This window comes from Rhinolophus hipposideros (genome assembly GCF_964194185.1).
Source record: "Rhinolophus hipposideros genome assembly, chromosome: 15".
NCBI classification, from domain to species: Eukaryota; Metazoa; Chordata; class Mammalia; order Chiroptera; family Rhinolophidae; genus Rhinolophus; species Rhinolophus hipposideros.
Window position 1 is genome coordinate 27,369,178 of NC_138061.1, and position 16,863 is coordinate 27,386,040.

Here is a 16,863-nt window from a genome sequence, read left to right on the forward strand (position 1 = left end):
GGTGTCAGATGGATACTTGTCTTATTAGGGAGACCACTTCATGGACTGTGAAGATGCTTGACCACTGCACTGTACACCTGAAGCTGAATAATAATGAATGGAAAATGTGTGTGTGTGTGTGTGTGTGTGTGTGTGTGTATACGTAGTAGCTATATATGATGTCAGAGGGATAGTAGATTGGGGAAGGGGAGTTATCACTTTGTGAGGGGTGTAAATGTCTAACTATTACATTGTTTTGTACACGTGAAAAAAAATCAGTGAAAAAATGGGCAAAATATTTGAACAAATCTTTCACAAAAGAGAATATTGAGATGGCCAGTAAACATAGAAAAGTTGCTCAATTTCAGTAGTTATCATGAAAATGCAAATTAAAACCACAAGGTGATATTAATATGGCTGAAATGGAAGAAAACAACTACAACAAAAAACAGACAATGCCAGGTAACGGCAAGGATGTGGAGCAACTAGAACTCTTATAAACTGCTGCTGGCAGTATAAAGTGACACAATCATTTTGGAGACTGCTTGGCATTGAACTACTAAAGCTGAGCATATGCACGATCCAAGAATTAGCAATACCATTCCTAAGTATACATCCAGCAGAAATGCATAGATATATTTCCCAAAGACATGTACGAGTATACTTATATCAGTATTTTTTATAAGAGCCAACAATTAAAAAGAAGTGAATTTTCTATTAACAGTGGAATGCATAAAAAAGTCGTTGTATATTCCTACAACAATTTACTATAGAGCAAATGAGAATCAGTGAGCTATTGCTAAATGCAACCTTATGGATGACTCCCACAAGCACAATACAAAGAGAAATAATCCATCCACAAATGGATGCCTATATGAGATTTCAATCCTATAAAGTTCAAAAATCAGCAATACCTATCTATGCTGTTAGAAGACAGTATTTACTCCTGGGAAGGAAGTGGCTTGGAGAGAGCACAAAAAAGTTTTCTTGGGTGATGTTAGCAATATTTGGTTGCTTGATCTGAAGCAATGGCATTTTTTTCCCTTTTAGCTTGTTGTCTCTACTATTTATTTTCCCTTGGAGAGGAAACGAAATATATACCAGAATGAGTTTGTCAATACACATTTAATTCAGCAATTTGGGGTTGAGTCTCTTGGATCTGAATAATCTAAACTTATTTGAAGTGGTTTGTAAACTCTAGAAAAAGCATTTAATTAAAATTAAACCTCAGAAATAAAACACTTTAAAGGGTTTTTTTAAATCATAGTACCAATTATTAAAAACTACAAAAGCCACTTTGGCTATAATGTAATAAAACCAGAATTCAAAATAAAAAGTTTACACTAAAGTCACTCAAACATTTGAAAATGTAAAAACAGTAAAGAATATTAGGTCAAGAAAACTAGAAACATAATAAAAATATACAGAAAATAATAAAAATAAAAATAAGTAACTTAATATAAAAGATAACGTCTGAGATTTTTTAGACATAAATTTATAGTCTTAAATTGTTTCCATTATTTATGAGAGAGGTTGAACAAACTAGATCTTCAACATACTTGGCCAAAACAAATACAAACATCATAACCTTAAGGAAATCAGAGGAAAAAAATTATAAAAATAAAAGCGGAAATAAATGAGTTACAAAATGAATAAATTTTAAGAACAATTTCTATAGTTGGTTCTTTGAAAAATAGGCAAATATCTTCCAAATTAATTCAGGAAAAAATGGAAAGACACACTTGGATAAAGTTAGAAATGAGAAGAAAATAGGTAACAGCAGGTCAAAAGTTATAAGAAACTATGCTGAAAATTGCATGCTGATGAATTTTAAAATCTTGAAAAATAACTAATTGTTCTTTTATTAAAAAATTATTTAAACTAACAACCAAGTATTAGATTAGTTTAAGTTCTTTTTTGTGACTACCAGGATTTTTGTTAGTTTCAGCAAACCTAGGCTCCAAATCTAGAACTTTGCCAGCTCCAAATGCAGTTCAGCCCAGCTCTGGCATCCCCAGTGCTAAAAATAGGCCATATATCTGTGGGACTTCCAAGTTTTCAGCTTTCTGCTAGCAAATAACTAATGAAGGGGAGACCCACAGTAAGTAAGAAATTAGTTGACAGCCAAAAAAAAAAAAGTACAAAGGAAAAAGAGAGGAAAATTGAGGCATAGGAAAAAACTGCTTTCTGAAGAATAGTGATCAATGACAGGTCAAAACCTTCTTCCAACGGGATGGTCATCTTGGAGCTCAGCCTAGCCCTGGTCTTTTATGAAAAAATGGAATGTTTTGGCCCATAATTACCTTGCAACCCAGTCCATGAGAGGAGGGCAAGAATATAACCCTGCCTTTTCTAAGGAGCAATGCTAATATTGTCACTTAAAAGTTTGATACCTAAAGCATATGGAACTCATTCAATAACAACACAAAGCACTTACAATAATTTAACTGTCAACTGCTCTTCACTTCTGGTCAAACTGACCGTTGAGATAATCCACTTTTGAGAGAGAAAGTTTGTTAGGCATTCTTTTGGGTTTTCTAAACTCTATCCTTTATCAGTTTAGATAATCAGAAAACTATCCTCGGTTTAACTCCTTGGAGAATAGCCATTACCAAATTACTGTTTAATATTTTACCCTCAACTTTTATCAAGAGTTGATAGAAAATGTTTTAAAAAGAATGTATGTCAGTATCTCCTGGAAAACCAGGTTGGAAAACATTGTCGTTATGTTTCTCAGTAGTTCTTACAGAAAGCTCATTGCTGAACCATACTTCAAGGTCTAGTTCAACTTCTCTGAGTCCAATCCTCAATCCCTCCAGGTAGAATTAATTGCTCCTTCAATAGTATTGCCATAGAATTTGACAGACATTTATATTAGAGCATTTAATCAGAGGTCCAAGGGAGGAGGTATAATGGATATGCATTTTTACACTTTTAGTGCAACTTCAACAAGAAGGAAATTAACATTTATGTTAGAGCTTGCTATGGCACTAAGCATTGTGTTAGGAACTTTCATATATCTATGAGAAAGATATTCAGTAATTTTTAAAATTTGATTCAATAGAACTGGTTTTTAGTCCTAGGAATAATTTGGCGTCTTTTTATAGAGGTGGTTTATTTTCTTTGATCAGACACTGAGAAACATATAACCCATGTTTGTTTATCTTTTTATCTTGGCTATCAGGATGCTCACATTTTAATGTAATGTTCAATTGCAGACATCTACTTCTCCCAAATTCTTGGTATATTTACCACTCTTCCTTTTATATGTGGTTTGTGATCTCTGTTATTTTTGAACTGACTTGTCATGTCTGATTTTATTTCAAGTTGCCCCGAATTCTTCTCAGAAAATGTTAGAAACAGATATTGTATCTAAAAGCGAATTTACAAATATGTTACTAGATTTAATTCAGTCTGACCTAAGAATTATTTCAACATTATTATAATTATTGTACTTTACCTCATGTTTTTCAATAATACTTTCATCAAAAAGGTTGATATATACATTATCTTTTATTTTAGATAAGCTTGAGAAGCTATAATCATGTCCTGGTGAACTGGAAATAAAAAAAAACATATTTAAATGCTTAATTTATTTTATGAGAGCATTTTTTATAAAAGATTTTATAATTACCTGTGTTCTTTTATAAAGTATAAACTAAGAAAAAACTATGTGCTTTGAAGATGACTGCTGTCTTTCATTAAAGCCAGCATGTGCTTTGTAATTCATTTTATTTATGTCTTAAGATAACTGGCATGAAAAATAAAAATGTTTAAATGTCAAGCAGAAAGACTTTCTACTACAGCCACTCATTGCAAACAAATTATCTGGAGTATGGTACATTAAGATTTTCCAACTATCTTAAATTCTGCTAGTGTCTCCTAGGTCAACACATAAACTGCTCTTTTGTTCTCAGTTAAAAGATATAACTATTTAACCATGGAACTTATTCTGTTTCCCACATTTATTTTCTCCAACCAGAAACTGGGATAGTGGAATTCAGTTAATAGACAGTGCAAGCTGTCTGCTGATGGCTTTCTTGATTGGATACATTTTGGAGCTAGCAAAAAGGATGGTATAGTATGTCGCCAGCAATGAACTTCCACTCTCACCTCCAATTTGTGCATCAAATCTCAAACTTCTAACAGCTCAGAGGAGTTAAATAACTTGCTCCAGCTAATGCCACCAGCAAGTGAAAGAGCCTTAATGAACCCAATTGTGACTGCCTCTAAAGGCCAGGCTCTTTTCACTATACCAACTGCCAATGACATTATTTGTTGAAACTTGTTGCTTAAGAAAACAGCTACTATTTCAAAGGATCTCCAACAGTTTGTATAACTTTCTGAGACCTACAGACACAGTGACAACCGAAAAATGTTAGTTGAGTTTAACGAATAATTTTAAGTTGAAGCTTCCTTATATTTCTAAGTGAGAAGTTGACTTCCTTACCCTGTTCCTTCAAGAGTTCCTTTACATGTTGCGATGCCTAAGACAGGACAGTGGAGGCAACGTATATCTATGATACTATGCTAGCGGGAGAGATGGTAACTGACATCCTGAAGACATTTTTGACTGTGTCAACTTAGTATATATTTTGAATCACTCAAGTCCTATATTATCTTGCATTTTGTATTCTACTCCAACCATCTATCTTATTTGCATGTGCTTTCTATTTACCAAAATGTCATGTGGGGAAAGGAATAGAGCTCTGGTATCTGAAGCAACAAAAAGCGGTGGCTGACTAGTTTTGCCTTAGCTGAACCCTCTGTTCCACTTGGTTGTATTCTAAATACGTTCTTGGCTTATCTCACTGCTATAATTTCAAGAATGCAAATACTCTGCAGCCTCCTTCTCTTTAGTTCACTTGTAAGTTTATTTAACTTATTGGCTATTTTATGTTCTCCTAAATCCATTTATTTAATACAGTATATTTCTTCTAACTCTAGTGTCTAAATTAATATACCAAATATTTCCACACACATCACCACATTTTATAGCTTTATAAACCTTTTAACCAAATATATTTTAATATACTAGTTACTTAACATTATACAATATAATTGATTTCCCTTTCAACCAATACTCCTCTTCACACACAGAGTAAAAAAAGGTTGGGTAAGCAAATGTCAGAGAACAAGGCAAAACAAGAAGTACAATGTCCAGGCAGGCAACCAAATAACAAGGGTATTGCTTTAAGAACTCTGGCAAAAGACTCTGAAAATACCATTGAGCCTGTGTGGAATCTGGAAGAATAGAATTGATTTCTGCTAATAGCAAAAGTATCCAAAATTCGAAGGTATACTGCTCTATTTGGTTTTGTCCTTCCAAGCTGAAACAATGGCATAAACCAGTCTTTTTCTCCTTGCAAATCCTGGTTAGGGTCTGGAAGTTTTCACTTTGAGAAGTGGCAGCTGTGAATATTCACATGGTACAATTTTATTCAGTGAGATATGTATTGGAGTAAGGGAATCCTGTCAAAGCTCTTTAGCAAGGAAGAACTGAGGAAGATACTGGTCGTTGGTGATTCTGTGTTCCCACAGCTTGCATCTGGGACCTCGAGGCTGTTCGTTTGTTTGGAAAGTGACTGAATTACTACAGAATTTCCTGGTTAGAGCCTATTGCAGGACCTCAGTTGTATAATCTTGCAGGAAAGAGAGTGACTGGAAGTTGAAAGGAATAGACACACTGTTTCATCCTGAGAATCAGGACCCACTCACAAAGAGCCAAGGTCAAGAACACAGATGCTGGAGGGAAAAAGCAACATCAGAAGCCCAAGGTCCCAGAGACCAAGAGGTTGGCATGCGAGAACCAGGAGAAAATCAGGAGTTACAAAGTCAGAGTGATGCCATCAAAGAACCATGCAAATCGTCAGGAACCACCCGATCTGTAGAAAATTGAGAGAGCTGAACAAGATTGGAAGGACAAGGGAGAAAGGGCACAAGGAAAAGAGAAAGGACTTTGGTAATGGATGTGGTTGATAGTCCCTTATATAGGTTTCACTTCAGTGAGAACTAACGATATATAGGAAGTGAGAACTGAAAATTGCTAATTGAGTTTAGAGAACAATTTTAAACTCTATGTTTCAAATTTGTTTTAATCAGTGCACTTTATTTCCAATAACAAAAACATATTTATATATTTATATAGCATCAAATATGAATCTTGAGAAAGAACAAAACTGGCCACATCACACTTCCTGATTTCAAACTATATTACAAAGCTATAGTAATCAAAACAGTATGGTACTGGCATAAGACAGATATAAAGGCCAGTGGTATAGAATAGAAAGCCCAGATATAAATCCTTGCATCTACATCAGGTCAACTGGTCTTTGACAAGAGTGCCAGGAAATCACGAGGCAGAAAGGAAAATTTCCTCAACAAATGGTATTAGTTCTTAGCACTCTTTTTTTAGGAGCTGAGGAAAAATGGACTCCAACTTACATAAAGTCTACTTTAATTTCCTCGTTCCAACATGGATGAGATCCACTTGCAATACTGGTTTGGTACACAGTATGTTGAAAGGAAAGTTCCACAAAAGGGTGTACAGTATCCTGAAACACATAATAAACATTGACTAGATTTTTGTAATAGTTTATACATCTGATAAAAAGCGGAAGTTAGGAAATTATGTGGTTAGTGGCCGACAACTGGATGGCTTACTTTTTCCAGTATTCCAAACAACCATTATTCATTCATTCATTTAACAAACATTTATTGGTCCTAGTCAAATCAGGTACTTTAATAGGATCCAAAGATAACTGGAACTTTCCCTTAAGAAGTTTATAGTCTAGGAGGGGAAAATAAACAGGTAAACAATATGAAACAGGAGAAATAAAACATATAATCAAGATATAATCATTACTCAAAGAGGGAATGATTCACTTTCTGTGATAAGGACAAGAAGAGCTTCGTAGAAAAAACACTGCTTGAGCTGAGCTTAGAAATAGTAGTTCCTGTGGCCAATAATATGAAGCTGTGTGAAAGCCATTTCAGGCAAAGGAAGGGACATGTACCTAGGCCTTCTAAAACAAGTAGTAGTATGATACTGCTGTTGGGTGGAAAGAGATGTGGCTGACTGGTAGGTAAGGGTCAGCTCATTACAGATTTTTGTTGGCATTCTGTGGAGCCTGTAACTTTTCTACGGACCCTGAGAGCAGGAGAGCAGGCAATAAAATTGTTAGAATTACATTTATAAAAAGAGCACCTTCACTGTGCTATGGAAAGTAAATTGGAAGCCAGAGAGATTAGAGATAGAGAGACCAATTAGGCTCCAGTTGCAATTCAGGGCAAACAGAATCAAAACTGCACTTTATAGAAGTGCTAAATACTTACCTCATTTAATATCTCATCGGCGGCTACCAATTTGATTGTTTCTTTACGTCTGAGGCGAGATGTGGATGATACCAAATAAGTAGACATATCCAAGGCTCTTCAGGAAAATCAACAGAGAGATATACACTTTAATTAATTTTAATATTAGTTTTGGTGGAAGTGGCAGGTTTTTGCCTATGCTTATGGACATATATAATCCAGTTACTCTGGATTTTACAACATTTGCTCTGGTTCTTGATGTCATAGGTGGTTAGAGCATAACATTTGATGATCTTTGCTGTGGAAGGGTGGCCCCTAAATGCTGAAATATGGTTTGGATCCATTCTATGATAAAGTATTCACTGGTCCTCAGCAAAAGAACAAAAATAAGGCAAATGATACTTTAAGATTACATCCTTTCTATTTTTGATGTTGCAATAGTCTTTCTTTTATAAACTGATGATTATACAAAATGGTGGTGATTTTATGATGTCATTTCACAAAACAGCCTCTGAAATGTGAATTTGTTTTGAGAATATCAATTCTGTTAATAAATAAGGTTGTAGTTTACAAAAATAGGCAAAACCTTTAAGAAGTTTTTAGTATAGAGATTAGTAGCTAGCAAGCAAACTGTTTTTTATATGCAGACTTCACAGGATGTAGCAAACAAGCAATAGAGCACATATGTGTTAAACTTAGAGAGGGATACTTAATATTCCTGAGGTACCTGGGTACTACATATCCATAACATATGAACCATACATGAAATTAAATAGGTAAGAGATACTGGATATTCATGATACAAGAGAATTTAATACTCACCATGCCTTGATTTAGCCACCCTATGGTGATACCCATTCTGGCCCCACCTATCCTCTGCCCAAGAAACACAAATAAAACCCTTGAGAATGTGCAGAAGAGATGGGTAAAACCTGATTTTTGCAGAAGTGATCTAAAAATGACAAGTCCAAAACAGAGCCTGCTCTCTCCGGTGTTCTACTTCTAATACTGCGAGGGGTCAGTGGCAGAGTGCAATTGGCAACAGCGGCTTCCCAAGTTTGTACAATAGGGAATAGGGACAAAAGGCATTTATTTGATGTAGCACCTGAAAATGTACGTGTTAAAGTCCATCTCAAACTTCTGAAAACTCTTAATCCATGGCAATGACAGTAAGTTTGACAATCCAAATGAAGATTTCAACTTTCATTTAGTTTCTGTATATGGAGCATTCAGAAAATGCAAAGTTCTACAAATTGGACAGTATGGAAATTTACATTTAAGGTAGATCTTTTGCAACTCTAAAGCTTGGTGCATATTGCCTTACCTAGTAACTGTTGTTTTCCTGCTAGGAATATTATAAGCCCTCAGTATTCGGACAAGAATCTTAACATCTCCATCACAAATAGTCTGGGCTACCACTTTTTTCCTTTCTTCCCTCCGAGGCTTTAACTTCTTTCGTCGTTCAACAAGCTTACAAACTGCACGTGTCAGCTGGCTAAAGAGTAAAAGTGATCAGCTGCATATACATGAGATAACTTAGTTTTAAAAGATATCAATTTTTAAAATTGATTATTATGAATAAGGCCATTTACTTTGAGCCATATTCTCTCCATTGTGCAGGGGAGACAGAGTTGTCTTTAAACCCAAGGAAGGAATCACTTTCTGAGCATAAGAGATGCTATGTTCACTCTCATGTTAAGAGGGAACATGATTGCTCCACGCTCTTTGGGTATATGGTCCAAGAAAAGATAAGGGAATGGAGAGGTAATTCCACGAAACATGATGTTCTTTCACAATTTTTTTTTTCAGGAATCACTCTCTTAAAAGTGGTGAGAAACTCAACTTTTTTACATGGATCTGAAATGGGAGTTAGTTACACATGCTGCCAATCTTGGTAATGTAAATCCATGAAATTATAGCTTTATGGTCACCTCCATTTCCCCCAAAGACTGAAAATAAAACACAATAGATTTCAGCATCCTAAACCAATTAAAACCTTATTGGTAATAGTAGGAACCTGCCAGTGGTCCAGGGGGGTTTCCCAGAAACATGGCATCCTTGCTCCTGCTCCTCCCCCTACGTTTCAAAGATAGGACAATATGAGAATTGAGTTACTCCAGCCACGGGCTCCCCCAGCTGCTCCCTGGAGCTCACAGTGCCCTTGTAGGGCTGAGAATTCAGCTTTGAAAGGGATAGATGACAAGCTTAGTGTGTGGTGCTACCAGCCATGACTTTTCCACCAGCAGTGTCAGGACAGGAAAATCTTAGGGAAAAACTAATCTGGCACAAAAGTATTTCTTTTCTTGCCTTAAAAAAAATATCAATAAGGAGAGGGTTAAAAACGATAATACTATACAAGTAAAAACACATAAATAGATATGTCAAAAATGCAATATCAAAATGACCAAATATATGTTAAGTCATTGTATTTCACTTCATGCTGTGTAACTGCATCTTTTGACATGTAGCGTAATTAATATAAAGAACTTATTAGAGGACTTTGAAGGTATTAGCTTAAAGCTTTATATTTCATACTTAATAATAATTTTAGTATATACCTTGTAGATACAATTTCTTCATAATCAGCCACAATATCTGATAAGTTAAATTTGCTAATTTTGACAATTCTTTTCATGATCAACTTTCTCATCTACAAAAAAAAATTTTTTTTAACGTACAGTTTGTATTTTAAGATCAAGTATTTACAATGCTACTGGTGCCACTAATTTTTACCCCTACTTTTTGCAAGCAATGAATGGAAAGGGGAATTGGATAAGTGAATTTATGGTTCTCTTTGCTTCCATGATCAAAATCATTCCTATGTTCACATTAATAACACTAAAGCAAGTTTTTTCTTTCTACTTTTTAAGGTCCTTCCACATCCCTTTCATGTCATCTTAAACTCTGTTCTTATCTCTCTTCCCACCTAACTCACAGCACGCATGGACAGAACCAGTCTTCCCCAAAGGAGATGATCACCCTGTGCATGCATTTCTGTAAAAGCCACTTGTAATGGGTATGAATCTTGATCACATTTCTGTATTTCCTTTGAGTCAATCCTATCCTGACTTTAAGCTCCTTTATCTCTTTGTCCCCTGAACTGCTGTGGTCTACAACATTATAAGTTACTAGTAAAAGTAAGGATTCTGGCAAAATGCTGGCATATTTCTCAAACTGAATTTTTAGGGTCAAAAATACTGTTATTTCCGACAACATGGATGGATCTTGAGATTCTTATGCTACTGAGCAAGTCAGAAAAAGTCAAGAACCATATGACTTCACTCATATGTAGGATATAAATCTGAAAACAAGGAAACAAGACAAATAAAGAAACAAAAACTCATAGACACAGACAACAGTTTAGTGGGGGAGGGAAGAGGGAGTGGTAGAAGAGGGAAAAGGAAATCAAATATATGGTGATGGAAGGAGAACTGACATACACTGAGTGAACACACAATATGATATATAGACGATGTATTATAGAAATGTATACTTGAAATCTATATAATTTTACTAACTATTGTCACCCCAATAAGTTTAATAAAATAAGAGAGATGGGAAGTCTTCAATGTTCATGTTTAAACAGAAAAGGCTGGGATGTGCATTAATAATGAGCTTGGTGTGCAGCAATAATGTAGATAAACAGTGTATATTTACAGATGGTAAGTAGCTAACTCTGAAAAGGAAGTGAACAGAAGAGAAAACCCCTCAGTGATCAGAAAGAGGTGATGAGTAAGTAGATTGGACCATCTGACTCTCTGGGAAGAGTACAGTACCATACATCCAGCAGACCAGTTTTCACAAAAGTAAATGCAAACGTATTGATAATACTATTTTGTTGTTGCTACCTTTTTCAGAAAATTGGCAGAATTAATCCTTTGTGCGATAATAGAATTCACATCTGAAATGGACATATCCTTCTCTATCTCATTTTCACATTCCTAAACAGAGAATCAAATTAGTTTTACTTCTTGAATGTTAAAAGGGTTCAGGTATGATATGCAACAATAAAATATTAACTATTTATTTCAGTTTTGAAATAGTTAATAGTTCATGTATAGATAGGACACATTGGCATTGACAGAAAGACACTCTTCTTTCAGATTTTCCCACTGAGAATTAGCTTAAGAACAGTTAATGATTGTATTTTGTTTGCTCTTAGGATGATATTCATTCATCTTTTAAAATAGAGCAATGACTGAGAAAAATTTGTAATTGGGGAAATGACAAATTTTGTAATTTTTTGTAATTGGAGAAAATGTGAAGAAGATTGAAAAATATTCTTCATGCATGCATTTACCTGGCAATCACTAAAAACAAAACAAATGGGAAGTAGTAGAGTATCATGGTTAAGAGACTGGGCTTTGGAGACACACAGTCCTGGGGTCAAGTTGGACCTGCCATTTACTAACTGTGTGGTTTGGGAAAAAGTTGATTGCTGCAGACTTCAGTTTCCTCTTTTGTAATAATAATAATAATAATAATAATACCACTTATGTCACAGGATTGTCATGAAACAAACTGAAACAAAATCTGAAAAGGGCATGGCACATAGTAATTAGTCAATATGTACTGACTATCATCAATTACTTTAATTTTACATCCAGCAGTTGGGATAAGATTATTTGTCGGATGTTTTCACCTGTATAGTTTAGACTAAATCTGCATCTATTATATCTGCATTTGTGGGATACGTTGCTAGTGCACATGGAAATCATTTCCCATTATAGATTTTAAAGACTATACAAAAATAATAAAGTAAATACTTTAGAACTTTTAGTCACATTACAACCAACACTATTATTGGAAAGTATTTTGTTCTTCTAATTATTCACAAGAAATCTTGAAATTAATTCTGTTGGCAAGTAATAACTTTTACTTAAGAATATATTATATTAATATTTCTATCACTTTATTTACTTTTTAAAGTATTAATTTATAGGAGTTAAATACTTTGAATATTGGGGCGTCCGGTTGGATCAATGGTTAGAGCTCAGTGCTCATAACACAAGGACACCAGTTTGATTCTCACATGGACCAGTGAGCTGCACCCTCCACAACTAGACTGAAAACGACTTGGCATGGAGCTGATGGGTCCCTGGAAAAACACACTGTTCCCTAATACTCCCCAATAAAAATTTTTTATAAAACACTTTGGATGATTTTTGTTATGTGTATCGCAAATATCTTTTCCTAATCTGTGGGGTTTTAATTTTAATATTATCAAATTATTCATCTTTTTCTTTATTTATGCATTGTGTGTTTTGTTTAAGAAATACTTTTCCACCCCAAGATTAAGATATCCATTTAAAGTTTGCTTTTCACATGTAATCTTCATTTCACATGGTATTTCTTTATTTTGTGAGGCCTGAAGCTAATTTTAGCTCTTTTTTACATGGATGACTAATTATCCCAGAACAACTTAATGGATAGTCCATTCTTTTTCAACTGATTTGTAATGATATCTCTGTCAAATATATAGTCTCTCTATATGCATAATAAGTCTGTTTTGAGGCCCTCTGTTCTATTTCACTGGTTTTGTAGCATTGCCTTACTACATTTACAGATTAATTTGGGGAAAATTGGCATCTTACAATGTTGTGCTTCCTATCAGTAAACATTTATTCAGGTTCTTTTTCACATCATTCAAAATGTTTTATAATTTTCTTCATTAAGTTCCTGCACATGTTTTGTTAAATATATTCTTATGTATCTTAGAGTTTTTATTGCTATTGCAAGGGGTATCTTTATTAAGTTACATTTTTAGTGGGTTTTGACTGGTGTATAGAATGCTCTTTATTTTTTGTCTTTAATTTTTCCTCAAATTTTTCAAACAGAAAAAGTTAGAAAGAATGTTAAAATCCATATCCCCACCCTCTAGATTAAGTAATTAATATTTTGCTGTATTTACTTAATCTTTCTTGTATTTATTTATTTATTTTGGCTAAAATATCTCAAAATAAATTACAGACATCATGACACTTTGTTCCTAAATAAATACTTCAGCATGAATCTCCAAAACCTAAAAACATAATTCTACACAACCACAATACCATAATTATAAAGAAATTAACAATTTCCCAATATTATCTAATATTCAACCCATATTCAAATTTTACCAAGTGCTGTTTTTCCCCCCGAACCAGGATCTAAAGATCATGTATTGCCTTTGGTTAAATCTGTTTAGTCTCTTTTAATCTAGAATACTCTGCCTTTTAATCTAGAATACTCTGCTTTTTTAAAAATGATGACATTTTTAAGAGATCAAAATAGTTGTTGTACCGGATAGCTAGTTGTCCCACATTCCAAATTTGGCTGACGGTTTCCTTAGGGGGTCTTTACCTTCTTTCTCTATTCTTCATATTTCTTGTAAACAAATTAAAGTCTTAATTCAGATTACACATTTTTTTGGCAAGTGTACTTCATATATAATGCTGCATATTTCATAAATTGTATCATATTAAAAGGCAATAATGTATGGTTGTCCTTTATTAATGTATTAGTTTTCTATTGCTGCCATAACAAAGTATCACAAATTTAGTGCCTTCCAAAACCACAAATTTATTATCTCACAGTTCTGTAGATGAGAAGTCCAGGTTGTCAGAACTGGTTTCTCTGCTCTAGGTTTCATAAGGCTGATATCATGGCGTTGGCCAGGAGTTCTTATTGGGAGGCTCTGGGAAGAATCTGTTTCCAGGCTCATTTAGATTGTTGGCAGAATCCAGTACCTTGTGGTTATAGGACTGAAGTGTCATTTCCTTGCTGGGGCCCACCCTTATGTTCTACTGTGTTTCCCCAAAAATAAGACCGGGTCTTATACTGCATTTCCCCGAAAAGTAGACCGGGTCTCATATTAATTTTTGCTTCAAAAGATGCATTAGGGCGTATTTTCAGAGGATGTCTTATTTTTTCATGTACAACAATCTACATGTATTCAAATACAGTTATGTCATCTTCTTCGGCAACAACATTATAAAGTATTAAATATGTCCGTCTGGCTGACGACCTTCACTGGGGCTTATTTTTGGGGAAACACAGTAGGATCCTTTTTCCAGCCTTTGCAGGTGGCCTTTAAATCTCAGAGCCAGCAACTACGCGTTGAATCCTTCTCATAATTGGAATCTGACTTCTCTTGCTGCTGCAAGAGCATTTCTTTTGCTCCCAGCTGGAAAAATTTGTTTGCTTACAAGGCTCATATAATTAGACTAGGGCCACCCAGATAATCTCCCTATTTTCAGCAATGTAACATAACATATTCACAGGGTCTGGAGATTAGAGAGTAGACATCTTTAGAAAGCCATTATTCTGTTGTCCACAATTAGTAAGATTAAGATGGATCATATTGAGTTAGATGGTGACACCTACATTTCTCCATTGTGGAGGCACAATTTTCCTTTTGCAATAAAAGTAATTATTAATTTTTTTTTAAGATTCTTTTATTGGGGAAGGGGAACAGGACTTTATTGGGGAACAGTGTGTACTTCCAGGACTTTTTTTCCAAGTCAAGTTGTTGTCCTTTCAATCTTAGTTGTGGAGGGTGCAGCTCAGCTCCAGGTCCAGTTGCCAGTTGCTGTTGCTAGTTGCAGGGGGCGCAGCCCACCATCCCTTGAGGGACTTGAGGAATTGAATGACAACCTTGTGGTTGAGAGCCTGCACTCCAACCAACTGAGACATCCGGGAGGCAGCTCAGCTCAAGGTGCCATGTTCCATCTTAGTTGCAGGGGGCAGAGCCCACCATCCCTTGTGGGACTCGAGGAATTGAAGCGGCAACCTTATGGTTGGGAATCGAACCCTCAGCCTTTGGAGTTAGGAGCATGGAGCTCTAACCGCCTGAGCCACCGGGCCGGCCCGTAATTATTCATTTTTAAAGATGGATATTATATTCAATGAATTTATTAGTTGTTACAGTTTGCTGTAGAGTCCCTTGTTTTCCATGTAGACAAATGTATTTTCTGTAAACAAGGACAGTTCGTCTCTTCTTTTCCAATTCTAATTTCCTTCTTTTCCTTTCCTCCTTTTTAGCTTAATGCATTGGCACTTACTGGAAGAAATGATAGTGGGCATCCTTATGTTGTTGAAAGTAATGGGGAAACTGATGTTTCCATTAAGTGTAATATTTGTGTAGGAGTCCATGAAGAAAAATGTTTTTGATCATGATCCTTGTATTAAACTTAGTTTCAGAGCCATACAGATAATAGGGTATTGAATCACAATAAAAGGGCAAAGTATAAGAAATAGGGTTTTCAAAATGTGGGAAAGCTGGAGATAGAGAATTTGTTCAGTGACACCTGGCCACTTGCTCTAGTTCTTCTATTTCTTCTCTTGAAGGATGATTATGGCCTTAGTAACCTTGACTTGGGTTCAAGAACCAGAAGAGTCCAATGTTTGTAAACATTCCTTTAAATAGAAGTGCAAATACCATGTAAGTATTAATTCTTTTGGGGATGGTGATGTAAACCTTGCTATGTTATATAGGTTTTTTGTTTATTTTTGTTTGTTTTGTTTTGTTTGTTTAGCTATGGCAAACCCCTATTCTGTGTGGGCATGTCACAAGAAGCTTACTCCCTATCAGGGTACCAGAGCCCAGGAAAAACCAACATCAAAATTTGTTGCAGCTGTCGTATACTATGTCCTGCCTTGCCTCTGTATGTTTCTGCATCTCTGGCTAATTAAATCTGAAAGTTAGTCCAATCATCCAGTGGCTGTGAAGGTGGTCCCTTCTAGTTTCTCCCTTCACTCCCTCAATTCTACAATTAACCTCAAACGCTTCTTTTCAGTGCAGTTTATATCACCGGAAAAATCCAAAATGCTGAAACATTTCTTTTCTTTTTAAAATACTTATTTTTATTATTAACTATCAAGCATATCGAAAATGTGTGAATGACCATCACTCAGCTTTAATTAATCCAAACTTTTCTCAGATTTGATGGTTTTTAATGAAGTAACACATTACAGACACTATTGAAGCGTCCCCTGTGTACACCTCAATCCCATTTTCCTCCTATCTCTCCGGAGGTAAACAAGCCAGATTTTGGTGTTTATTATTCTCTTACATGCTTTCACACTTTTAGTATCTGTGTATACATCAGTCTTTGTTTTGCATGTTCTAAAACTACCAAATCTTATCACGTAGCTCATGTCACTTGGCCATCTTAATTCATCATTGTTTTTCAGATGTAGTCAAATTAACACACGTACTTTGTATTAATTCATTTTAATAGCCAAATGCTATAAATATACCATGATTCAGCCATTTTCTAATGAACATTGATTATTCCTGGGTTTTACAATTAAAAACAATTAAACCCAATACTGCAATGAACTTTCTGTACTGTTGAGTACATATGCCAAGAATTCCTGTAGAATGTAATACCCAGAGACTGGGTTCATTTACAGCATCTACAAGTAAGACAGTTGTCGCCAAACCACTCTCCAAAGTATAACTTAAATTTTACTGCCACCAGGATAGAGAGCCCATTGCTCTAGAACAGCTACGCGTGGAAGTGTCAGGGTGTTTTTGTTTTGTTTTGATTTTTGCCTATCTGCTAGCATCTCAGTGTTGTTTTAATG

General features: G+C 35.1%; 1 protein-coding gene across 1 annotated transcript in view; it reads right to left on the minus strand.

The window, feature by feature from the left end:
• The window catches only part of CC2D2B (coiled-coil and C2 domain containing 2B), a gene marked incomplete at both ends in the record, with an annotated part of 79,313 nt that overhangs the window by 27,145 nt on the left and 35,305 nt on the right, over positions 1-16,863 (minus strand). The window contains 6 exons of the mRNA XM_081075414.1: positions 3,440-3,536; positions 6,424-6,533; positions 7,315-7,411; positions 8,618-8,788; positions 9,852-9,943; positions 11,142-11,234. Coding sequence (XP_080931540.1) covers positions 3,440-3,536; positions 6,424-6,533; positions 7,315-7,411; positions 8,618-8,788; positions 9,852-9,943; positions 11,142-11,234 — 660 coding nt within the window. The remainder of the gene's footprint in view (positions 1-3,439; positions 3,537-6,423; positions 6,534-7,314; positions 7,412-8,617; positions 8,789-9,851; positions 9,944-11,141; positions 11,235-16,863) is intronic.